This window comes from Heterodontus francisci, chromosome 36 (assembly GCF_036365525.1).
Source record: "Heterodontus francisci isolate sHetFra1 chromosome 36, sHetFra1.hap1, whole genome shotgun sequence".
NCBI lineage: Eukaryota > Metazoa > Chordata > Chondrichthyes > Heterodontiformes > Heterodontidae > Heterodontus > Heterodontus francisci.
In genome coordinates this window covers 4,522,649-4,549,851 of record NC_090406.1, presented here as the reverse complement: position 1 = coordinate 4,549,851, position 27,203 = coordinate 4,522,649, and the positions used below count along the sequence as shown (strand labels likewise).

Below are 27,203 nucleotides of genomic sequence, written 5' to 3'. Positions count from 1 at the left end.
CGGGGTTATATACAGAGTAAAGCAAAAAAAAAGAAAAAAAAATGAAAAAATAAATGGGGTTAGATACAGAGTAAAGCAAAAAAAAGAAAGAAAAAAAACGGGGGTAGATACAGAGTAAAGCAAAAAAAAGAAAGAAAAAAAAGGGAAAAAAAAGGGTTAGATACAGAGTAAAGCAAAAAAAAAGAAAGAAAAAAAATTGAAAAAATAAATAGGGTTAGATACAGTGGAAAGCTCCCTCTGCACTGTCCACATCAAACACTCCCAGGACAGGAACAGCACAGGGTTAGATACAGAGTAAAGCAAAAAAAAGAATGAAAGAAAAAAGAAAAAAAAACGGGGTTAGATACAGAGTAAAGCAAAAAAAAGCAAAAAAAAGAAAAAAAAATGGGGTTAGATACAGAGTGAAGCAAAAAAAAAGCAAAAAAAAGAAAAAAAAATCGGGTCAGATACAGAGTGAAGCAAAAAAAAGCAAGAAAGAAAACAGGGGAAAAAACGGGGTTATATACAGAGTAAAGCAAAAAAAAGAAAGAAAAAAAAAGATTTAAAAAAACAGGGTTATATACAGAGTAAAGCTCCCTCTACACTGTCCACATCAAACACTCCCAGGACAGGAACAGCACAGGGTTAGATACAGAGTAAAGCAAAAAAAAGAAATAAAAAAACAAAAAAAAAACGGGGTTAAATACAGAGTAAAGCAAAAAAAAAGAAAGAATAAAAAATGAAAAAATAAATGGGGTTAGATACAGTGGAAAGCTCCGACTGCACTGTCCACATCAAACACTCCCAGGACAGGAACAGTACAGGGTTAGATACAGAGTAAAGCAAAAAAAAGAAAGAAAAAAAAAAGAAAAAAAAACGGGGTTAGATACAGAGTAAAGCAAAAAAAAGAAAGAGAAAAAAAGAGAAAAAACGGGGTTAGATACAGAGTACAGCAAAAAAAAGAAAAAAAAAGAAAAAAAAGTGGGGTTAGATACAGAGTGAAGCAAAAAAAAGAAAGAAAGAAAACCGGAAAAAAACCGGGGTTAAATACAGAGTAAAGCAAAAAAAAAAGATAGAAAAAAAAATGAAAAAATAAATGGGGTTAGATACAGTGGAAAGCTCCCTCTGCACTGTCCACATCAAACACTCCCAGAACAGGAACAGCACAGGGTTAGATACAGAGTAAAGCAAAAAAAAGAATGAAAGAAAAAATGAAACAAAAAACGGGTAAGATACAGAGTAAAGCAAAAAAAAAGAAAAAAGATGGTTAGATACAGAGTAATGCAAAAAAAAGAAAGAAAAAAAAGAAAAAAAAGGGGGTTAGATACAGAGTAAAGCAAAAAAAAAGAAAGAAAAAAAGAAAAAAAAGGTGGGTTAGATACAGAGTAAAGCAAAAAAAAAGAAAGAAAATAAATGAAACAAAAAACGGGTAAGATACAGAGTAAAGCAAAAAAAAAGAAAAAAGATGGTTAGATACAGAGTAATGCAAAAAAAAAGAAAGAAAAAAATGAAAAAAAAGGGGGTTAGATACAGAGTAAAGCAAAAAAAAAGAAAGAAAAAAAGAAAAAAAAGGTGGGTTAGATACAGAGTAAAGCAAAAAAAAAGAAAGAAAATAAATGAAACAAAAAACGGGTTAGATACAGAGTAAAGCAAAAAAAAAGAAAGAAAAAAAATGGTTAGATACAGAGTAATGCAAAAAAAAAGAAAGAAAAAAAAGAAAAAAAGGGGGTTAGATACAGAGTAAAGCAAAAAAAAAAGAAAAAAAAATGGTTAGATACAGAGTAATGCAAAAAAAAAGAAAGAAAAAAAGGGGGTTAGATACAGAGTAAAGCAAAACAAAAGAAAGAAAAGAAAAAAAGGGGGTTAGATACAGAGTAAAGCAAACAAAAAGAAAGAAAAAAAAAGAAAAAAGGGGTTATATACAGAGTAAAGCAAAAACAAAAGAAAAAAAAATAAATAAAACGGGGTTAGATACAGAGTGAAGCAAAAACAAAAGAAAGAAAAAAAAAGAAAAAAGGGGTTAGATACAGTGTAAAGCAAAAAAAAAGAAAGAAAAAAATGGGAAAAAACGGGGTTAGATACAGAGTAAAGCAAAAAAAAAGAAAGATAAAAAAAGAAACAAAACGGGGCTAGATACAGAGTAAAGCAAAAAAGAAACAAAATGGGGTTAGATACAGAGTAAAGCAAAAACAAAAGAAAGAAAAAAAATGAAAAAAAAGAAAACAGGGTTAGATACAGAGTAAAGCAAAAAAAGAAAAAAAATGGGGTTAGATACAGAGTAAAGCAAAAACAAAAGAAAGAAAATAAAAAGAAAAAAAAACGGGGTTAGATACAGAGTGAAGCAAAAACAAAAGAAAGAAAAAAAAGAAAAAAGGGGTTAGATACAGTGTAAAGCAAAAAAAAAGAAAGAAAAAAATGGGAAAAAACGGGGTTAGATACAGAGTAAAGCAAAAAAAAAAGAAAGAAAAAAAAAGAAAAAAGGGGTTAGATACAGTGTAAAGCAAAAAAAAAGAAAGAAAAAAATGGGAAAAAACGGGGTTAGATACAGAGTAAAGCAAAAAAAAAAGAAAAAAAAAGAAAAAACGGGGCTAGATACAGAGTAAAGCAAAAAAAGAAACAAAATGGGGTTAGATACAGAGTAAAGCAAAAACAAAAGAAAGAAAAAAAATGAAAAAAAAGAAAACAGGGTTAGATACAGAGTAAAGCAAAAAAAGAAAAAAAATGGGGTTAGATACAGAGTAAAGCAAAAACAAAAGAAAGGAAAAAAAGGGAAAAAAAGGGGTTAGATACAGAGTAAAGCAAAAAAAAGAAAGAAAAAAATGGGGGGAAAAACGGGGTTAGATACAGAGTAAAGCAAAAAAAAAGAAAGAAAAAAACTGAAAAAAAAGAACGGGGTTAGATACAGAGTAAAGCAAAAAAAAAGGAAAGAAAAAGAAAAAAGAAACGGGGTTAGATACAGAGTAAAGCCTACACTGTCCACATCAAACACTCCCAGGACAGGAACAGCACAGGGTTAGATACAGAGTAAAGCAAAAAAAAAGAAAGAATAAAAATGGGGTTCTATACAGAGTAAAGCTCCCTCTACACTGTCCACATCAAATACTCCCAGGACAGGTACAGCACAGTGTCAGATACAGAGTAAAGCAAAAAAAAAGAAAGAAAAAAAAATGGAAAAAAAACAGGGTAAGATACAGAGTAAAGCAAAAAAAAAAGAAAGAAAAAAAAATGAAAAAAAACAGGGTAAGATACAGAGTAAAGCAAAAAAAACAAAGAAAAAAAATGGAAAAATAAAAACTGGGTTAGATACAGAGTAAAGCAAAAAAAAAGAAAAAAAAGGGGAAAAAAACGGGGTTAGATACAGAGTAAAGCAAAAAAAAAAGAAAAAAAAGAAAAAAAGGGGTAAGATACAGAGTAAAGCAAAAAAAAAGAAAGATAAAAAAAGAAACAAAACGGGGCTAGATACAGAGTAAAGCAAAAAAAGAAAAAAAATGGGGTTAGATACAGAGTAAAGCAAAAACAAAAGAAAGAAAAAAATGAAAAAAAAGAAAACGGGGTTAGATACAGAGTAAAGCAAAAAAAAGAAAGAAAAAAAATGGTTAGATACAGAGTAATGCAAAAAAAAAGAAAAAAAAGAAAAAAGGGTGTTAGATACAGAGTAAAGCAAAAAAAGAAAGAAAGAAAAAAAATGGTTAGATACAGAGTAATGCAAAAAAAAAGAAAGAAAAAAAAGGGGGTTAGATACAGAGTAAAGCAAAACAAAAGAAAGAAAAAAAGAAAAAAAGGGGGTTAGATACAGAGTAAAGCAAAAAAAAAAGAAAAAAAATGGTTAGATACAGAGTAATGCAAAAAAAAAGAAAAAAAAGGGGGTTAGATACAGAGTAAAGCAAAAAAAAAGAAAGAAAAAAAAAGAAAAAAAAGGGGTTATATACAGAGTAAAGCAAAAACAAAAGGAAAAAAAACAAAAATAAAACGGGGTTAGATACAGAGTGAAGCAAAAACAAAAGAAAGAAAAAAAAAGAAAAAAAGGGGTTAGATACAGTGTAAAGCAAAAAAAAGAAAGAAAAAAATGGGAAAAAACGGTGTTAGATACAGAGTAAAGCAAAAAAAAAAGAAAAAAAAGGGGTTAGAAACAGAGTAAAGCAAAAAAAAAGAAAGATAAAAAAAGAAACAAAACAGGGCTAGACACAGAGTAAAGCAAAAAAAGAAAAAAAATGGGGTTAGATACAGAGTAAAGCAAAAACAAAAGAAAGAAAAAAAATGAAAAAAAAGAAAATGGGGTTAGATACAGAGTAAAGCAAAAAAAAGAAAGAAAAAAAAATGGTTAGATACAGAGTAATGCAAAAAAAAAGAAAAAAAAAGAAAAAAAGGGGGTTAGATACAGAGTAAAGCAAAAACAAAAGAAAGAAAAAAAATGAAAAAAAAGAAAACAGGGTTAAATACAGAGTAAAGCAAAAAAAGAAAAAAAACAGGGTTAGATACAGAGTAAAGCAAAAAAAGAAAAAAAACAGGGTTAGATACAGAGTGAAGCAAAAACAAAAGAAAGAAAAAAAAGAAAAAACAGGGGTTAGATACAGAGTAAAGCAAAAAAAAAGAAAGAAAAGAAAAAAGGGGTTAGATACAGAGTAAAGCAAAAAAAAAGAAAGATAAAAAAGAAACAAAACGGGGCTAGATACAGAGTAAAGCAAAGAAAGAAAAAAATGGGGTTAGATACAGAGTAAAGCAAAAACAAAAGAAAGAAAAAAAAGGGAAAAAAAGGGGTTAGATACAGAGTAAAGCAAAAAAAAGAAAGAATAAAATGGGGTAAAAAACGGGGTTAGATACAGAGTAAAGCAAAAAAAAAGAAGGAAAAAAAATGAAAAAAAAGAACGGGGTTAGATACAGAGTAAAGCAAAAAAAAAGGAAAGAAAAAGAAAAAAGAAATGGGGTTAGATACAGAGTAAAGCAAAAAAAAAAGAAAGAAAAAAAAATGAAAAAAAAACAGGGTAAGATACAGAGTAAAGCAAAAAAAAACAAAGAAAAAGAATGGAAAAATAAAAACTGGGTTAGATACAGAGTAAAGCAAAAAAAAAGCAAAAAATGGGGAAAAAAACGGGGTTAGATACAGAGTAAAGCAAAAAAAAAGAAAGAAAAAAAAGAAGAAAAAGGGGTTAGATACAGAGTAAAGCAAAAAAAAAGATAAAAAAAGAAACAAAACGGGGCTAGATACAGAGTAAAGCAAAAAAAGAAAAAAAATGGGGTTAGATACAGAGTAAAGCAAAAACAGAAGAAAGAAAAAAAATGAAAAAAAAGAAAACGGGGTTAGATACAGAGTAAAGCAAAAAAAGAAAAAAAATGGGGTTAGATACAGAGTAAAGCAAAAACAAAAGAAAGAAAAAAAAAAGAAAAAAAAACAGGGTTAGATACAGAGTAAAGCAAAAAAAATGAAAGAAAAGAAAAGAAAAAAAGGGGTTAGACACAGAGTAAAGCAAAAAAAAAGAAAGATAAAAAAAGAAACAAAACGGGGCTAGATACAGAGTAAAGCAAAGAAAGGAAAAAAATGGGGTTAGATACAGAGTAAAGCAAAAACAAAAGAAAGAAAAAAAACGGAAAAAAAGAACGGTGTTAGATACAGAGTAAAGCAAAAAAAAAGGAAAGAAAAAGAAAAAAGAAACGGGGTTAGATACAGAGTAAAGCAAAAAAAAAGAAAGAAAAAAAAATGAAAAAAAAGAACGGGGTTAGATACAGAGTAAAGCAAAAAAAAAGGAAAGAAAAAGAAAAAAGAAACGGGGTTAGATACAGAGTAAAGCCTACACTGTCCACATCAAACACTCCCAGGACAGGAACAGCACAGGGTTAGATACAGAGTAAAGCAAAAAAAAGAAAGAAAAAAAATGAGAAATAAAACAGGGTAAGATACAGAGTAAAGCAAAAAAAAAACAAAGAAAAAAAATGGTAAAATAAAAACTGGGTTAGATACAGAGTAAAGCAAAAAAAAAGAAAGAAAACAAAATGAAAAAATAAATGGGGTTAGATACAGAGTAAAGCCTACACTGTCCACATCAAACACTCCCAGGACAGGTACAGCACAGGGTTAGATACAGAGTAAAGCAAAAAAATAAGAAAGGAAAAAAAATGAAAAATAAACAGGGTAAGATACAGAGTAAAGCAAAAAAAAACAAAGAAAAAAATGGAAAAATATAAACTGGGTTAGATACAGAGTAAAGCAAAAAAAAAGAAAGAAAACAAAATGATAAAATAAATGGGGTTAGATACAGTGGAAAGCTCCCTCTACACTGTCCACATCAAACACTCCCAGGACAGGAACAGCACAAGGTTAGATACAGAGTAAAGCAAAAAAAAAGAAAGAAAGAAAAATGAAAAAAAAAACGGGGTTAGATACAGAGTAAAGCAAAAAAAAGAAAGTGAAAAAAAGAAAAAAAACGGGGCTAGATATAGAGTAAAGCAAAAAAAGAAAAGAAATGGCGTTAGATACAGAGTAAAGGGAAAAAAAGGAAAGAAAAAAATGAAAAAAAAGAACGGGGTTATATACAGAGTAGAGCAACAAAAAAAAAGAAAAAAAATGACGTTCTATACAGAGTAAAGCTCCCTCTACACTGTCCACATCAAACATTCCCAGGACAGGTACAGCACAGCGTCATATACAGAGTAAAGCAAAAAAAAAGAAAGAAAAAAAAACGGAAAAAAAACGGGGTTAGATACAGAGTAAAGCAAAAACAAAAGAAAGAAAAAAAAAGGATAAAAAACGGGGTTAGATACAGAGTGAAGCAAAAACAAAAGAAAGAAAAAAAAGAAAAAAAGGGGCTAGATACAGAGTTAAGCAAAAAAAAAGAAAGAAAAAAATGGGGGAAAAAATGGGGTTAGATACAGAGTAAAGCAAAAAAAAAGAAAGAAAAAAAAAGAAAAAAAAGGGGTTATATACAGAGTAAAGCAAAAACAAAAGAAAGGAAAAAAAACGAAAAAAAAACGGGGTTAGATACAGAGTAAAGCAAAAAAAAGAAAGAAAAAAATGGGGGAAAAAAACGGGGTTAGATACAGTGTAAAGCAAAAAAAAAGAAAGAAAAAAATGGGAAAAAACGGGGTTAGATACAGAGTAAAGCAAAAAAAAAGAAAGATAAAAAAAGAAAAAAAAGAAAACGGGGTTAGATACAGAGTAAAGCAAAAAAAGAAAAAAAATGGGGTTAGATACAGAGTAAAGCAAAAACAAAAGAAAGAAAAAAAAGAGGGAAAAAAACGGGGTTAGATACAGAGTGAAGCAAAAACAAAAGAAAGGAAAAAAAGGGAAAAAAAGGGGTTAGATACAGAGTAAAGCAAAAAAAAGAAAGAAAAAAATGGGGGGAAAAACGGGGTTAGATACAGAGTAAAGCAAAAAAAAAGAAAGAAAAAAAATGAAAAAAAAGAACGGGGTTAGATACAGAGTAAAGCAAAAAAAAAGGAAAGAAAAAGAAAAAAGAAACGGGGTTAGATACAGAGTAAAGCCTACACTGTCCACATCAAACACTCCCAGGACAGGAACAGCACAGGGTTAGATACAGAGTAAAGCAAAAAAAAAGAAAGAAAAAAAATGGGGTTCTATACAGAGTAAAGCTCCCTCTACACTGTCCACATCAAACACTCCCAGGATAGGAACAGCACAGGGTTAGATACAGAGTAAAGCAAAAAGAAAGAAAGAAAAAAAAATGAAAAAATAAATGGGGTTAGATACAGTGGAAAGCTCCCTCTACACTGTCCACATCAAGCACTCCCAGGACAGGAACAGCACAGGGTTAGATACAGAGTAAAGCAAAAAAAAAGAAAGAAAAAAAAATGAAAAAATAAACAGGGTTAGATACAGAGTAAAGCAAAAAAAAAAGAAAGAAAAAAAATGGTGTTCTATACAGAGTAAAGCTCCCTCTACACTGTCCACATCAAACACTCCCAGGACAGGTACAGCACAGCGTCATATACAGAGTAAAGCAAAAAAAAAAGGAAAAAAAATGAAAAAAAAACGGGGTTAGATACAGAGTTAAGCAAAAAAAAACGAAAGAAAAAAATTTTTAAAAAATAAATGGGGTTAGAAACAGTGGAAAGCTCCCTCTACACTGTCCACATCAAACACTCCCAGGACAGGAACAGTACAGGGTTAGATACAGAGTAAAGCAAAAAAAAGAAAGAAAAAAAAACGGGGTTAGATACAGAGCAAAGCAAAAAAAAAAGAAAGAAAAAAAATGGAAAAAAAAGAACGGGGTTAGATACAGAGTAAAGCAAAAAAAAAGAAAGAAAAAATGGGGAAAAAACGGGGTTAGATACAGAGCAAAGCAAAAAAAAAGAAAGAAAAAAAATGGAAAAAAAAGAACAGGGTTAGATACAGAGTAAAGCAAAAAAAAAGAAGAAAAAAAGAAAAAAAAAACGGGGTTAGATACAGAGTAAAGCAAAAAAAAAGAAAAAAAAACGGGGTTAGATACAGAGTAAAGCAAAAAAAATGAAAAAAAAATGAAAAAAAAGAATGGGGTTAGATACAGAGTAAAGCAAAAAAAAAGAAAAAAAAACGGGGTTAGATACAGAGTAAAGCAAAAAAAATGAAAAAAAAATGAAAAAAAAGAATGGGGTTAGATACAGAGTAAAGCAAAAAAAAAGAAAAAAAAACGGGGTTAGATACAGAGTAAAGCAAAAAAAATGAAAAAAAAATGAAAAAAAAGAATGGGGTTAGATACAGAGTAAAGCAAAAAAAAAGAAAGAAAAAGAAAAGAAAAACAAAACGGGGTTGGATACAGAGTAAAGCTCCCTCTACTCCTCTGTCTATGTAATTTGAACATGCAGATCGCATCCACTCCCAGAGAAACAAGTGCTCTGGTATCTCCATGTTATTCCTGATGCTCCTCACCTGATCTGCCGTTGCCTGTGGCAATGCTCTGGGCATCCCATAGATTTTCTTTCCAGCCCAAATCGGTATTAACACATAAGGAATATTCAGCAGGAAGGCAGGACGGATTTCAGTTCCAAATTTACCTTCAGGTTTGGAGACAAAATCATAGGCCAAGATTTAGGAAAAGCCCAAATCCTTCACATTTGTTCCCTTTGAAAATTGTTGCTCCTTGTTTGTTTGGTGAAATGATATGTTCAGTAAGAAGCTAGGAGATCCCCACTATTTACATCCACTTTCTGAATAAAACATTTCCAGGGCCATTACAGCACAGGGTTAGATACAGAGTAAAGCTCCCTCTACACTGTCCCATCAAACACTCCCCCAGGTATAGCACGGGGTTAGATACAGAGTAAAGCTCCCTCTACACTGTCCCATCAAACACTCCCCCAGGTACAGCACGGGGTTAGATACAGAGTAAAGCTCCCTCTACACTGTCCCCATCAAACACTCCCAGGACAGGTACAGCACGGGGTTAGATACAGAGTAAAGCTCCCTCTACACTGTCCCAGTAAATTTTATAAGGTTGCAATAAACCTTCCCAGATTGGACTATCAGATATCTTTCCTTTTCTCTCCTCCTTTAAGATGCAGCTTAACATCTATCTCTTAGACCAAGCTTTTGGTCATCTGCCCTAATATCTCCTTATGTGGCTCGGTGTCAAACTTGGCTTGATAAAGCACCTGTGAAGCGTCTTGGGAAATGTTATTATCTTATAAGTGTTATATAAATGAAAGATGTTGTTGTTGTGATTTATTCCCATTATCCTGTGTCTGTATTCTTTTCCTCCCAGTTCAGTATAACACTTTACTGGGAATAACTTCCTGCAACAGTCACTCACCTACAACAGTTCCAAGTAAAAGGGTGACGAGACTCATGAGCATGGAGCCCACCCAATAGAGGCCAACACTCCGATAACGCCACCTGTGGGGAAACCACAGGCTTTAGTGATCACACATGACATCCATCCTCAGTCCTGCATACGTCTCAGTTCCAATACAAGCCAAGTTGGCTTCGGTAACATTCTGCTGAATCTGCACTGCACCTTCTCCAAGGTCAATATATCCTCTGGAGATGTGGTTCCCAGAACAGAACACAAATTCTTCAGATGGGGACAGTCAGTGTGTGCTGCTGTTTGGTGCCTTACCTCAGTGTTATGGCGACCATCATTGTCAGGTAGAGCAAGTAATGGACTGTGCCATCCCAATAGCAGATCAGAATTCCGTAGGCACTGCGGAGATATGGTTCCCCCTGTCAAAGGAGAAAACCATCAGCATCAGCCATCCGTCCCCACCCTCAGCACTATCCGTCCGTCCCCACCCTGAACACTATCCGTCCGTCCCCACCCTGTACGCTATCCGTCCGTCCACACCCTCAGCACTATCCGTCCGTCCCCACCCTGAACACTATCCGTCCGTCCCCACCCTCAGCACTATCCGTCCGTCCCCACCCTGAACACTATCCGTCCGTCCCCACCCTGAACACTATCCGTCCGTCCCCACCCTCAGCACCATTCGTCCGTCCCCACCCTGAACACTATCCGTCCGTCCCCACCCTGAACACTGTCCGTCCGTCCCCACCCTGAACACTATCCGTCCGTCCCCACCCTGAACACTGTCCGTCCGTCCCCACCCTGAACACTGTCCGTCCGTCCCCACCCTGAACGCTATCCGTCCGTCCCCACCGTCAGCACTATCCGTCCGTCCCCACCCTGAACACTATCCGTCCGTCCCCACCCTGAACACTGTCCGTCCGTCCACACCCTGAACGCTATCCGTCCGTCCCCACCCTGAACGCTATCCGTCCGTCCACACCCTGAGCATGATCCGTCCGTCCACACCCTGAACACTGTCCGCCCGTCCCCATCCTGAACAATGTCCGTCCCCAACCTGAACACAGTCCGCCCGTCCCCAACCTGAACGCTATCCGTCCGTCCACACCCTGAGCATGATCCGTCCGTCCACACCCTGAACACAGTCTGCCCGTCCCCATCCTGAACAATGTCCGTCCGTCCCCAACCTGAACACAGTCCGCCCGTCCCCATCCTGAACACTGTCCGTCCGTCCCCACCCTGAACGCTATCCGTCCGTCCACACCCTGAGCATGATCCGTCCGTCCACACCCTGAACACTGTCCGCCCGTCCCCATCCTGAACAATGTCCGTCCCCAACCTGAACACAGTCCGCCCGTCCCCAACCTGAACGCTATCCGTCCGTCCACACCCTGAGCATGATCCGTCCGTCCACACCCTGAACACAGTCTGCCCGTCCCCATCCTGAACAATGTCCGTCCGTCCCCAACCTGAACACAGTCCGCCCGTCCCCATCCTGAACAATGTCCGTCCGTCCCCAACCTGAACACAGTCCGCCCGTCCCCATCCTGAACACAGTCCGTCCGTCCACACCCTGAGCATGATCCGTCCGTCCACACCCTGAGCACGGTCCGTCCGTCCACACCCTGAACACTGTCCGCCCATCCCCATCCTGAACAATGTCCGTCCGTCCCCACCCTGAACAATGTCCGTCCGTCCCCACCCTGAACACTATCCGTCCGTCCCCACCCTGAACACTGTTCGTCCGTCCACACCCTGAACAATGTCCGTCCGTCCCCACCCTGAACAATGTCCGTCCGTCCCCACCCTGAACAATGTCCGTCCGTCCACACCCTGAACAATGTCCGTCCGTCCCCACCCTGAACAATGTCCGTCCGTCCCCACCCTGAACACTATCCGTCCGTCCCCACCCTGAACACTGTCCGTCCGTCCCCACCCTGAACACTGTCCGTCCGTCCCCACCCTGAACAATGTCCGTCCGTCCCCACCCTGAACACTGTCCGTCCGTCCCCACCCTGAACAATGTCCGTCCGTCCACACCCTGAGCACTGTCCGTCCGTCCCCACCCTGAACACTGTCCGTCCGTCCACACCCTGAGCACTGTCCGTCCGTCCCCACCCTGAGCACTGTCCGTCCGTCCCCACCCTGAACAATGTCCGTCCGTCCCCACCCTGAACAATGTCCGTCCGTCCCCACCCTGAACACAGTCCGCCCGTCCCCATCCTGAACACTGTCCGTCCGTCCCCACCCTGAACGCTATCCGTCCGTCCACACCCTGAGCATGATCCGTCCGTCCACACCCTGAACACTGTCCGTCCGTCCCCACCCTGAACAATGTCCGTCCGTCCCCACCCTGAGCACTGTCCGTCCGTCCACACCCTGAACAATGTCCGTCCGTCCCCACCCTGAACAATGTCCGTCCGTCCCCACCCTGAACAATGTCCGTCCGTCCCCACCCTGAGCACTGTCCGTCCGTCCCCACCCTGAACAATGTCCGTCCGTCCCCACCCTGAACAATGTCCGTCCGTCCCCACCCTGAACAATGTCCGTCCGTCCCCACCCTGAGCACTGTCCGTCCGTCCACACCCTGAACAATGTCCGTCCGTCCCCACCCTGAGCACTGTCCGTCCGTCCCCACCCTGAACAATGTCCGTCCGTCCCCACCCTGAGCACTGTCCGTCCGTCCACACCCTGAACAATGTCCGTCCGTCCCCACCCTGAACAATGTCCGTCCGTCCCCACCCTGAGCACTGTCCATCCGTCCCCACCCTGAGCACTGTCCATCCGTCCCCACCCTGAGCACTGTCCGTCCGTCCACACCCTGAGCACTGTCCGTCCGTCCACACCCTGAGCACTGTCCGTCCGTCCACACCCTGAACACTGTCCGTCCGTCCCCACCCTGAACACTGTCCGTCCGTCCCCACCCTGAGCACTGTCCGTCCGTCCCCACCCTGAACAATGTCCGTCCGTCCCCACCCTGAACAATGTCCGTCCGTCCCCACCCTGAGCACTGTCCATCCGTCCCCACCCTGAGCACTGTCCGTCCGTCCACACCCTGAACACTGTCCGTCCGTCCCCACCCTGAACAATGTCCGTCCGTCCCCACCCTGAGCACTGTCCGTCCGTCCACACCCTGAGCACTGTCCGTCCGTCCACACCCTGAACAATGTCCGTCCGTCCCCACCCTGAGCACTGTCCGTCCGTCCCCACCCTGAACAATGTCCGTCCGTCCCCACCCTGAACAATGTCCGTCCGTCCACACCCTGAGCACTGTCCGTCCGTCCACACCCTGAGCACTGTCCGTCCGTCCACACCCTGAGCACTGTCCGTCCGTCCCCACCCTGAACAATGTCCGTCCGTCCCCACCCTGAGCACTGTCCGTCCGTCCACACCCTGAGCACTGTCCGTCCGTCCCCACCCTGAACACTGTCCATCCGTCCCCACCCTGAGCACTGTCCGTCCGTCCACACCCTGAACACTGTCCGTCCGTCCCCACCCTGAACAATGTCCGTCCGTCCCCACCCTGAGCACTGTCCGTCCGTCCACACCCTGAACACTGTCCGTCCGTCCCCACCCTGAACAATGTCCGTCCGTCCCCACCCTGAGCACTGTCCGTCCGTCCACACCCTGAACACTGTCCGTCCGTCCCCACCCTGAACAATGTCCGTCCGTCCCCACCCTGAGCACTGTCCGTCCGTCCACACCCTGAACACTATCCGTCCGTCCACACCCTGAGCACTGTCCGTCCGTCCCCACCCTGAGCACTGTCCGTCCGTCCCCACCCTGAACAATGTCCGTCCGTCCCCACCCTGAACAATGTCCATCCGTCCACACCCTGAGCACTGTCCGTCCGTCCCCACCCTGAACACTGTCCGTCCGTCCACACCCTGAGCACTGTCCGTCCGTCCACACCCTGAGCACTGTCCATCCGTCCACACCCTGAGCACTGTCCGTCCGTCCCCACCCTGAACACTGTCCGTCCGTCCACACCCTGAGCACTGTCCGTCCGTCCACACCCTGAGCACTGTCCATCCGTCCACACCCTGAACACTGTCCGTCCGTCCACACCCTGAGCACTGTCCATCCGTCCCCATCCTGAACAATGTCCGTCCGTCCACACCCTGAGCACTGTCCGTCCGTCCCCACCCTGAACACTGTCCGTCCGTCCACACCCTGAGCACTGTCCGTCCGTCCACACCCTGAGCACTGTCCATCCGTCCACACCCTGAGCACTGTCCGTCCGTCCACACCCTGAGCACTGTCCATCCGTCCACACCCTGAGCACTGTCCGTCCGTCCACACCCTGAGCACTGTCCATCCGTCCCCATCCTGAACAATGTCCATCCGTCCCCACCCTGAACACCATCCGTCCGTCCCCACCCTGAACAATGTCCGACCGTCCCCACCCTGAACACAATCCGTCCGTCCACACCCTGAACACTGTCCATCCGTCCCCACCCTGAACACCGTCCGTCCGTCCACACCCTGAGCACTGTCCGACCGTCCCCACCCTGAACACTATCGGTCCGTCCCCACCCTGAACACCGTCCGTCCGTCCCAACCCTGAACACCGTCCGACCGTCCCCACCCTGAACACCGTCCGACCGTCCCCACCCTGAACACAATCCGTCCGTCCACACCCTGAACACTGTCCGACCGTCCCCACCCTGAACACAATCCGTCCGTCCACACCCTGAACACTGTCCATCCGTCCCCACCCTGAACACCGTCCGTCCGTCCACACCCTGAGCACTGTCCGACCGTCCCCACCCTGAACACTATCGGTCCGTCCCCACCCTGAACACCGTCCGTCCGTCCCAACCCTGAACACCGTCCGACCGTCCCCACCCTGAACACCGTCCGACCGTCCCCACCCTGAGCACTGTCCATCCGTCCCCACCCTGAACACCGTCCGTCCGTCCCCACCCTGAACACCGTCCGTCCGTCCCCACCCTGAACACTATCCGTCCGTCCACACCCTGAGCACTGTCCGTCCGTCCACACCCTGAGCACTGTCCGTCCGTCCCCACCCTGAACAATGTCCGTCCGTCCACACCCTGAGCACTGTCCGTCCGTCCCCACCCTGAACACTGTCCGTCCGTCCCCACCCTGAACAATGTCCGTCCGTCCACACCCTGAACACTGTCCGTCCGTCCCCATCCTGAACAATGTCCGTCCGTCCACACCCTGAGCACTGTCCGTCCGTCCCCACCCTGAACACAATCCGTCCGTCCCCACCCTGAACACTATCCGTCCGTCCCCACCCTGAACACTGTCCGTCCGTCCCCACCCTGAACACTGTCCGTCCGTCCCCACCCTGAACACTGTCCGTCCGTCCCCATCCTGAACACTATCCGTCCGTCCCCACCCTGAGCACTGTCCGTCCGTCCACACCCTGAGCAGTGTCCGTCCGTCCACACCCTGAACAATGTCCGTCCGTCCCCATCCTGAACAATGTCAGTCCGTCCACACGCTGAGCACTGTCCGTCCGTCCACACGCTGAGCACTGTCCGTCCGTCCACACCCTGAACACTGTCCGTCCGTCCCCATCCTGAACAATGTCCGTCCGTCCACACCCTGAGCACTGTCCGTCCGTCCCCATCCTGAACAATGTCCGTCCGTCCACACCCTGAACACAATCCGTCCGTCCCCACCCTGAACACTGTCCGTCCGTCCCCATCCTGAACACTGTCCGTCCGTCCCCACCCTGAACACGTTCCGTCCGTCCCCACCCTGAACACAATCCGTCCGTCCCCATCCTGAACACTGTCCGTCCGTCCCCACCCTGAACACAATCCGTCCGTCCCCATCCTGAACAATGTCCGTCCGTCCACACCCTGAACACCGTCCGTCCCTCCCCACCCTGAACACCGTCCGACCGTCCCCACCCTGAACACCGTCCGTCCGTCCCCACCCTGAACACAATCCGTCCGTCCCCATCCTGAACAATGTCCGTCCGTCCACACCCTGAACACCGTCCGTCCCTCCCCACCCTGAACACTGTCCGTCCGTCCCCACCCTGAACACAATCCGTCCGTCCCCATCCTGAACACCGTCCGACCGTCCCCACCCTGAACACCGTCCGACCGTCCCCACCCTGAACACAGTCCGTCCGTCCACACCCTGAACACTATCCGTCCGTCCCCATCCTGAACAATGTCCGTCCGTCCACACCCTGAACACCGTCCGTCCCTCCCCACCCTGAACACCGTCCGACCGTCCCCACCCTGAACACCGTCCGACCGTCCCCACCCTGAACACCGTCCGACCGTCCCCACCCTGAACACAGTCCGTCCGTCCACACCCTGAACACAGTCCGTCCGTCCACACCCTGAACACTGTCCGTCCGTCCACACCCTGAACATTATCCGTCCGTCCCCACACTGAACATTATCCGTCCGTCCACACCCTGAACATTATCCGTCCGTCCACACCCTGAACACCATCCGTCCGTCCCCACCCTGAACACTATTCGTCCGTCCCCACCCTGAACACTATCCGTCCGTTCCCCCCTGAACACTGTCCGTCCGTCCCCACCGTGAACACTATCCGTCCGTCCCCACCCTGAACACCGTCAGTCCGTCCCCACCCTGAACACCGTCCGTCCGTCCCCACCGTGAACACTATCCGTCCGTCCACACCCTGAACACTATCCGTCCGTCCACACCCTGAACACTGTCTGTCCGTCCACACCCTGAACACTATCCGTCCGTCCCCACCCTGAACACTGTCCGTCCGTCCACACCCTGAACACTGTCCGTCCGTCCCCACCCTGAACATTATCCGTCCGTCCACACCCTGAACATTATCCGTCCGTCCACACCCTGAACACTGTCCGTCCGTCCCCACCCTGAACACTGTCCGTCCGTCCACACCCTGAACACTGTCCGTCCGTCCCCACCCTGAACATTATCCGTCCGTCCACACCCTGAACACTATCCGTCCGTCCCCACCCTGAACACTGTCCGTCCGTCCCCACCCTGAACATTATCCGTCCGTCCCCACCCTGAACATTATCCGTCCGTCCACACCCTGAACACCATCCGTCCGTCCACACCCTGAACATTATCCGTCCGTCCACACCCTGAACATTGTCCGTCCGTCCCCACCGTGAACACTGTCCGTCCGTCCCCACCGTGAACACTATCCGTCCGTCCCCACCGTGAACACTCTCCGTCCGTCCCCACCCTGAACACCGTCCGTCCGTCCCCACCGTGAACACTATCCGTCCGTCCCCACCGTGAACACTATCCGTCCGTTCCCCCCTGAACACCGTCCGTCCGTCCCCACCGTGAACACTATCCGTCCGTCCCCACCGTGAACACTATCCGTCCGTTCCCCCCTGAACACCATCCGTCCGTCCACACCCTGAACATTATCCGTCCGTCCCCACCGTGAACACTCTCCGTCCGTCCCCACCCTGAACACCGTCCGTCCGTCCCCACCGTGAACACTATCCGTCCGTTCCCCCCTGAACACTGTCCGTCCGTCCCCACCGTGAACACTATCCGTCCGTCCCCACCCTGAACACCGTCCGTCCGTCCCCACCCTGAACACCGTCCGTCCGTCCCCACCCTGAACACCGTCCGTCCGTCCCCACCGTGAACACTATCCGTCCGTCCCCACCCTGAACACCGTCCGTCCGTCCCCACCGTGAACACTATCCGTCCGTCCACACCCTGAACACTATCCGTCCGTCCACACCCTGAACACTATCCGTCCGTCCACACCCTGAACACTGTCTGTCCGTCCCCACCCTGAACACCATCCGTCCGTCCACACCCTGAACATTATCCGTCCGTCCACACCCTGAACACTATCCGTCCGTCCACACCCTGAACACTATCTGTCCGTCCCCACCCTGAACACCATCCGTCCGTCCACACCCTGAACATTATCCGTCCGTCCACACCCTGAACACCGTCCGTCCGTCCCCACCGTGAACACTATCCGTCCGTCCACACCCTGAACACCGTCCGTCCGTCCCCACCGTGAACACTATCCGTCCGTCCACACCCTGAACACTATCCGTCCGTCCACACCCTGAACACTATCCGTCCGTCCACACTCTGAACACTATCCGTCCGTCCCCACCCTGAACATTATCCGTCCGTCCCCACCCTGAACACTGTCCGTCCGTCCACACCCTGAACATTATCCGTCCGTCCACACCCTGAACACTATCCGTCCGTCCCCACCCTGAACACTGTCCGTCCGTCCCCACCCTGAACACTATCCGTCCGTCCCCACCCTGAACACTGTCCGTCCGTCCCCACCCTGAACATTATCCGTCCGTCCCCACCCTGAACACTGTCCGTCCGTCCACACCCTGAACATTATCCGTCCGTCCCCACCCTGAACACTGTCCGTCCGTCCACACTCTGAACACTATCCGTCCGTCCCCACCCTGAACATTATCCGTCCGTCCCCACCCTGAACACTGTCCGTCCGTCCACACCCTGAACACTGTCTGTCCGTCCACACCCTGAACACTATCCGTCCGTCCACACCCTGAACACTATCCGTCCGTCCCCACCCTGAACACTGTCCGTCCGTCCCCACCCTGAACATTATCCGTCCGTCCCCACCCTGAACACTGTCCGTCCGTCCACACCCTGAACATTATCCGTCCGTCCACACCCTGAACACTATCCGTCCGTCCCCACCCTGAACACTGTCCGTCCGTCCACACCCTGAACATTATCCGTCCGTCCACACCCTGAACACTATCCGTCCGTCCCCACCCTGAACACTGTCCGTCCGTCCACACCCTGAACATTATCCGTCCGTCCACACCCTGAACATTATCCGTCCGTCCACACCCTGAACATTATCCGTCCGTCCACACCCTGAACACCATCCGTCCGTCCCCACCCTGAACACGTTCCGTCCGTCCCCACCCTGAACACCGTCCGTCCGTCCCCACCGTGAACACTATCCGTCCGTCCCCACCCTGAACACCGTCCGTCCGTCCCCACCGTGAACACTATCCGTCCGTCCCCACCGTGAACACTATCCGTCCGTTCCCCCCTGAACACTATCCGTCCGTCCCCACCCTGAACACTATCCGTCCGTTCCCCCCTGAACACTGTCCGTCCGTCCCCACCGTGAACACTATCCGTCCGTCCCCACCCTGAACACCGTCCGTCCGTCCCCACCGTGAACACTATCCGTCCGTCCCCACCCTGAACACCGTCCGTCCGTCCCCACCGTGAACACCATCCGTCCGTCCCCACCCTGAACACTATCCGTCCGTCCCCACCCTGAACACTGTCCGTCCGTCCCCACCGTGAACACTGTCCGTCCGTCCCCACCCTGAACACTGTCCGTCCGTCCCCACCCTGAACACCGTCCGTCCGTCCCCACCCTGAACACCGTCCGTCCATCCCCACCGTGAACACTATCCGTCCGTCCACACCCTGAACACTATCCGTCCGTCCCCACCCTGAACACCGTCCGTCCGTCCCCACCGTGAACACTATCCGTCCGTCCACACCCTGAACACTATCCGTCCGTCCACACCCTGAACACTATCCGTCCGTCCACACCCTGAACACTATCCGTCCGTCCACACCCTGAACACTGTCTGTCCGTCCACACCCTGAACACTATCCGTCCGTCCACACCCTGAACACTGTCTGTCCGTCCACACCCTGAACACTATCCGTCCGTCCACACCCTGAACACTATCCGTCCGTCCCCACCCTGAACACTATCCGTCCGTCCACACCCTGAACACTATCCGTCCGTCCACACCCTGAACACTGTCTGTCCGTCCACACCCTGAACACTGTCCGTCCGTCCCCACCCTGAACACCGTCCGTCCGTCCCCACCCTGAACACTATCCGTCCGTCCCCACCCTGAACACTATCCGTCCGTCCACACCCTGAACACTATCCGTCCGTCCCCACCCTGAACACTGTCCGTCCGTCCCCACCCTGAACACTGTCTGTCCGTCCACACCCTGAACACTATCCGTCCGTCCCCACCCTGAACACCGTCCGTCCGTCCCCACCCTGAACACTATCCGTCCGTCCCCACCCTGAACACTATCCGTCCGTCCACACCCTGAACACTCTCCGTCCGTCCCCACCCTGAACACCGTCCGTCCGTCCCCACCCTGAACACTATCCGTCCGTCCCCACCCTGAACACTATCCGTCCGTCCACACCCTGAACACTATCCGTCCGTCCCCACCCTGAACACTGTCCGTCCGTCCCCACCCTGAACATTATCCGTCCGTCCACACCCTGAACATTATCCGTCCGTCCACACCCTGAACATTATCCGTCCGTCCACACCCTGAACACTATCTGTCCGTCCCCACCCTGAACACCATCCGTCCGTCCACACCCTGAACATTATCCGTCCGTCCACACCCTGAACATTATCCGTCCGTCCACACCCTGAACATTATCCGTCCGTCCACACCCTGAACACTATCTGTCCGTCCCCACCCTGAACACCATCCGTCCGTCCACACCCTGAACATTGTCCGTCCGTCCCCACCCTGAACACTATCCGTCCGTCCCCACCGTGAACACTCTCCGTCCGTCCCCACCCTGAACACCGTCCGTCCGTCCCCACCGTGAACACTATCCGTCCGTCCCCACCCTGAACACCGTCCGTCCGTCCCCACCCTGAACACTGTCCGTCCGTCCCCACCGTTAACACTATCCGTCCGTCCACACCCTGAACACCGTCCGTCCGTCCCCACCGTTAACACTATCCGTCCGTCCACACCCTGAACACTATCCGTCCGTCCCCACCGTGAACACTATCCGTCCGTCCACACCCTGAACACTATCCGTCCGTCCCCACCCTGAACACCATCCGTCCGTCCCCACCCTGAACACGTTCCGTCCGTCCACACCCTGAACACTATCCGTCCGTCCCCATCCTGAACACCGTCCGTCCGTCCCCACCGTGAACACTATCCGTCCGTCCACACCCTGAACACTATCCGTCCGTCCACACCCTGAACACTATCCGTCCGTCCACACCCTGAACACTGTCTGTCCGTCCACACCCTGAACACTGTCCGTCCGTCCACACCCTGAACACTATCCGTCCGTCCCCACCCTGAACACTATCTGTCCGTCCCCACCCTGAACACCATCCGTCCGTCCACACCCTGAACACTATCCGTCCGTCCACACCCTGAACACCATCCGTCCGTCCCCACCCTGAACACTATCCGTCCGTCCACACCCTGAACACTATCCGTCCGTCCACACCCTGAACACCATCCGTCCGTCCCCACCCTGAACACTATCCGTCCGTCCACACCCTGAACATTATCCGTCCGTCCACACCCTGAACACCATCCGTCCGTCCCCACCCTGAACACTATCTGTCCGTCCCCACCCTGAACACCATCCGTCCGTCCACACCCTGAACACTATCCGCCCGTCCACACCCTGAACACTATCCGTCCGTCCACACCCTGAACACTATCCGCCCGTCCACACCCTGAACACCATCCGTCCGTCCACACCCTGAACACTATCCGCCCGTCCACACCCTGAACACTATCCGTCCGTCCCCACCCTGAACACCATCCGTCCGTCCACACCCTGAACACTATCCGCCCGTCCACACCCTGAACACTATCCGTCCGTCCACACCCTGAACACTATCCGTCCGTCCACACCCTGAACACCATCCGTCCGTCCACACCCTGAACACTATCCGCCCGTCCACACCCTGAACACCATCCGTCCGTCCCCACCCTGAACACCATCCGTCCGTCCACACCCTGAACACCATCCGCCCGTCCACACCCTGAACACCATCCGTCCGTCCACACCCTGAACACCATCCGTCCGTCCACACCCTGAACACCATCCGTCCGTCCACACCCTGAACACTATCCGTCCGTCCACACCCTGAACACCATCCGTCCGTCCCCACCCTGAACACGTTCCGTCCGTCTCCACCCTGAACACATTCCGTCCGTCCCCACCCTGAACACTATCCGTCCGTCCCTACCCTGAACACCATCCGTCCGTCCACACCCTGAACACTATCCGTCCGTCCACACCCTGAACACTGTCCGTCCGTCCCCACCCTGAACACTATCCGTCCGTCCCCACCCTGAACACTATCCGTCCGTCCCCACCCTGAACACTATCTGTCCGTCCACACCCTGAACACTGTCCGTCCGTCCCCACCCTGAACACTATCCGTCCGTCCCCACCCTGAACACCATCCGTCCGTCCACACCCTGAACACCATCCGCCCGTCCACACCCTGAACACTATCCGTCCGTCCCCACCCTGAACACTATCCGCCCGTCCCCACCCTGAACACCATCCGTCCGTCCACACCCTGAACATTATCCGTCCGTCCACACCCTGAACACTATCTGTCCGTCCCCACCCTGAACACCATCCGTCCGTCCACACCCTGAACATTATCCGTCCGTCCACACCCTGAACACCGTCCGTCCGTCCCCACCGTGAACACTATCCGTCCGTCCACACCCTGAACACCGTCCGTCCGTCCCCACCGTGAACACTATCCGTCCGTCCACACCCTGAACACTATCCGTCCGTCCACACCCTGAACACTATCCGTCCGTCCCCACCGTGAACACTATCCGTCCGTCCACACCCTGAACACCGTCCGTCCGTCCCCACCGTGAACACTGTCCGTCCGTCCACACCCTGAACACTATCCGTCCGTCCACACCCTGAACACTATCCGTCCGTCCACACCCTGAACACTATCCGTCCGTCCACACCCTGAACACTATCCGTCCGTCCCCACCCTGAACACTGTCCGTCCGTCCACACCCTGAACATTATCCGTCCGTCCACACCCTGAACATTATCCGTCCGTCCACACCCTGAACATTATCCGTCCGTCCACACCCTGAACACTATCTGTCCGTCCCCACCCTGAACACCATCCGTCCGTCCACACCCTGAACATTATCCGTCCGTCCACACCCTGAACATTGTCCGTCCGTCCACACCCTGAACATTATCCGTCCGTCCACACCCTGAACACTATCCGTCCGTCCCCACCCTGAACATTATCCGTCCGTCCACACCCTGAACATTGTCCGTCCGTCCACACCCTGAACATTATCCGTCCGTCCCCACCCTGAACATTATCCGTCCGTCCACACCCTGAACATTGTCCGTCCGTCCACACCCTGAACACTATCCGTCCGTCCCCACCGTGAACACTATCCGTCCGTCCACACCCTGAACACTATCCGTCCGTCCCCACCCTGAACATTATCCGTCCGTCCACACCCTGAACATTATCCGTCCGTCCACACCCTGAACATTATCCGTCCGTCCACACCCTGAACACTATCTGTCCGTCCCCACCCTGAACACCATCCGTCCGTCCACACCCTGAACATTATCCGTCCGTCCACACCCTGAACACTATCCGTCCGTCCCCACCGTGAACACTATCCGTCCGTTCCCCCCTGAACACTATCCGTCCGTCCCCACCCTGAACACTATCCGTCCGTTCCCCCCTGAACACTGTCCGTCCGTCCCCACCCTGAACACCGTCCGTCCGTCCCCACCCTGAACACCGTCCGTCCGTCCCCACCGTGAACACTATCCGTCCGTCCCCACCGTGAACACTATCCGTCCGTTCCCCCCTGAACACTATCCGTCCGTCCCCACCCTGAACACTATCCGTCCGTTCCCCCCTGAACACTGTCCGTCCGTCCCCACCCTGAACACTATCCGTCCGTTCCCCCCTGAACACTGTCCGTCCGTCCCCACCCTGAACACTATCCGTCCGTTCCCCCCTGAACACTGTCCGTCCGTCCCCACCGTGAACACTATCCGTCCGTCCCCACCGTGAACACTATCCGTCCGTCCCCACCCTGAACACCGTCCGTCCGTCCCCACCCTGAACACTGTCCGTCCGTCCCCACCCTGAACACCGTCCGTCCGTCCCCACCGTGAACACTATCCGTCCGTCCACACCCTGAACACTATCCGTCCGTCCCCACCCTGAACACTATCCGTCCGTCCACACCCTGAACACTATCCGTCCGTCCCCACCCTGAACACCGTCCGTCCGTCCCCACCGTGAACACTATCCGTCCGTCCACACCCTGAACACTATCCGTCCGTCCACACCCTGAACACTATCCGTCCGTCCACACCCTGAACACTGTCTGTCCGTCCACACCCTGAACACTATCCGTCCGTCCACACCCTGAACACTATCCGTCCGTCCACACCCTGAACACTATCCGTCCGTCCACACCCTGAACACTGTCTGTCCGTCCACACCCTGAACACTATCCGTCCGTCCACACCCTGAACACTATCCGTCCGTCCACACCCTGAACACTATCCGTCCGTCCACACCCTGAACACTATCCGTCCGTCCCACCCTGAACACCGTCCGTCCGTCCCCACCGTGAACACTATCCGTCCGTCCACACCCTGAACACTATCCGTCCGTCCACACCCTGAACACTATCCGTCCGTCCACACCCTGAACACTGTCTGTCCGTCCACACCCTGAACACTATCCGTCCGTCCACACCCTGAACACTGTCTGTCCGTCCACACCCTGAACACTATCCGTCCGTCCACACCCTGAACACTATCCGTCCGTCCCCACCCTGAACACTATCCGTCCGTCCACACCCTGAACACTATCCGTCCGTCCACACCCTGAACACTGTCTGTCCGTCCACACCCTGAACACTATCCGTCCGTCCCCACCCTGAACACTATCCGTCCGTCCCCACCCTGAACACTATCCGTCCGTCCACACCCTGAACACTATCCGTCCGTCCACACCCTGAACACTATCCGTCCGTCCCCACCCTGAACACTGTCCGTCCGTCCCCACCCTGAACACTGTCCGTCCGTCCACACCCTGAACATTATCCGTCCGTCCACACCCTGAACACTATCTGTCCGTCCCCACCCTGAACACCATCCGTCCGTCCCCACCCTGAACACGTTCCGTCCGTCCACACCCTGAACACGTTCCGTCCGTCCCCACCCTGAACACTGTCCGTCCGTCCCCACCCTGAACACTGTCCGTCCGTCCACACCCTGAACATTATCCGTCCGTCCACACCCTGAACACTATCTGTCCGTCCCCACCCTGAACACCATCCGTCCGTCCACACCCTGAACATTGTCCGTCCGTCCCCACCCTGAACACTGTCCGTCCGTCCACACCCTGAACACTATCTGTCCGTCCCCACCCTGAACACCATCCGTCCGTCCCCACCCTGAACACTGTCCGTCCGTCCCCACCCTGAACACTATCCGTCCGTCCCCACCCTGAACACTGTCCGTCCGTCCCCACCCTGAACACTGTCCGTCCGTCCACACCCTGAACATTATCCGTCCGTCCACACCCTGAACACTATCTGTCCGTCCCCACCCTGAACACCATCCGTCCGTCCCCACCCTGAACACGTTCCGTCCGTCCACACCCTGAACACGTTCCGTCCGTCCCCACCCTGAACACCATCCGTCCGTCCCCACCCTGAACACTGTCCGTCCGTCCACACCCTGAACATTATCCGTCCGTCCCCACCCTGAACACCATCCGTCCGTCCACACCCTGAACATTGTCCGTCCGTCCCCACCCTGAACACTGTCCGTCCGTCCACACCCTGAACACTATCTGTCCGTCCCCACCCTGAACACCATCCGTCCGTCCACACCCTGAACATTGTCCGTCCGTCCACACCCTGAACACTGTCTGTCCGTCCACACCCTGAACACTATCTGTCCGTCCCCACCCTGAACACCATCCGTCCGTCCACACCCTGAACATTGTCCGTCCGTCCCCACCCTGAACACCGTCCGTCCGTCCCCACCGTGAACACTATCCGTCCGTCCCCACCCTGAACACCGTCCGTCCGTCCCCACCCTGAACACCGTCCGTCCGTCCCCACCGTTAACACTATCCGTCCGTCCCCACCCTGAACACCGTCCGTCCGTCCCCACCGTGAACACTATCCGTCCGTCCCCACCCTGAACACCGTCCGTCCGTCCCCACCGTGAACACTATCCGTCCGTCCCCACCCTGAACACCGTCCGTCCGTCCCCACCGTGAACACTATCCGTCCGTCCACACCCTGAACACTATCCGTCCGTCCACACCCTGAACACTATCCGTCCGTCCACACCCTGAACACTGTCTGTCCGTCCACACCCTGAACACCGTCCGTCCGTCCCCACCGTGAACACTATCCGTCCGTCCACACCCTGAACACCGTCCGTCCGTCCCCACCGTGAACACTATCCGTCCGTCCACACCCTGAACACCGTCCGTCCGTCCCCACCGTGAACACTATCCGTCCGTCCACACCCTGAACACCGTCCGTCCGTCCCCACCGTGAACACTATCCGTCCGTCCACACCCTGAACACTATCCGTCCGTCCACACCCTGAACACTATCCGTCCGTCCACACCCTGAACACTGTCTGTCCGTCCACACCCTGAACACTGTCCGTCCGTCCACACCCTGAACATTATCTGTCCGTCCCCACCCTGAACACCATCCGTCCGTCCACACCCTGAACACTATCCGTCCGTCCACACCCTGAACACCATCCGTCCGTCCCCACCCTGAACACTATCCGTCCGTCCACACCCTGAACATTATCCGTCCGTCCACACCCTGAACACCATCCGTCCGTCCCCACCCTGAACACATTCCGTCCGTCCACACCCTGCACACTATCCGTCCGTTCCCCCCTGAACACCGTCCGTCCGTCCCCACCCTGAACACCATCCGTCCGTCCCCACCCTGAACACTATCTGTCCGTCCCCACCCTGAACACCATCCGTCCGTCCACACCCTGAACACTATCCGCCCGTCCACACCCTGAACACTATCCGTCCGTCCACACCCTGAACACTATCCGCCCGTCCACACCCTGAACACCATCCGTCCGTCCACACCCTGAACACTATCCGCCCGTCCACACCCTGAACACTATCCGTCCGTCCCCACCCTGAACACCATCCGTCCGTCCACACCCTGAACACTATCCGCCCGTCCACACCCTGAACACTATCCGTCCGTCCACACCCTGAACACTATCCGTCCGTCCACACCCTGAACACCATCCGTCCGTCCACACCCTGAACACTATCCGCCCGTCCACACCCTGAACACCATCCGTCCGTCCCCACCCTGAACACCATCCGTCCGTCCACACCCTGAACACCATCCGCCCGTCCACACCCTGAACACCATCCGTCCGTCCACACCCTGAACACCATCCGTCCGTCCACACCCTGAACACCATCCGTCCGTCCACACCCTGAACACTATCCGTCCGTCCACACCTTGAACACTATCCGTCCGTCCCCACCCTGAACACCATCCGTCCGTCCCCACCCTGAACACGTTCCGTCCGTCTCCACCCTGAACACATTCCGTCCGTCCCCACCCTGAACACTATCCGTCCGTCCCTACCCTGAACACCATCCGTCCGTCCACACCCTGAACACTATCCGTCCGTCCC

General features: G+C 50.6%; 1 protein-coding gene across 1 annotated transcript in view; it reads right to left on the bottom strand.

Moving 5' to 3' along the window:
* tm6sf2b (transmembrane 6 superfamily member 2b) overlaps positions 1-27,203 on the bottom strand; it is an 83,994-nt gene that overhangs the window by 21,456 nt on the left and 35,335 nt on the right. The window contains exons 4-6 of the mRNA XM_068015999.1: positions 10,026-10,129; positions 9,720-9,802; positions 8,840-8,964 (exon numbers count right to left, since the gene is read on the bottom strand). Coding sequence (XP_067872100.1) covers positions 8,840-8,964; positions 9,720-9,802; positions 10,026-10,129 — 312 coding nt within the window. The remainder of the gene's footprint in view (positions 1-8,839; positions 8,965-9,719; positions 9,803-10,025; positions 10,130-27,203) is intronic.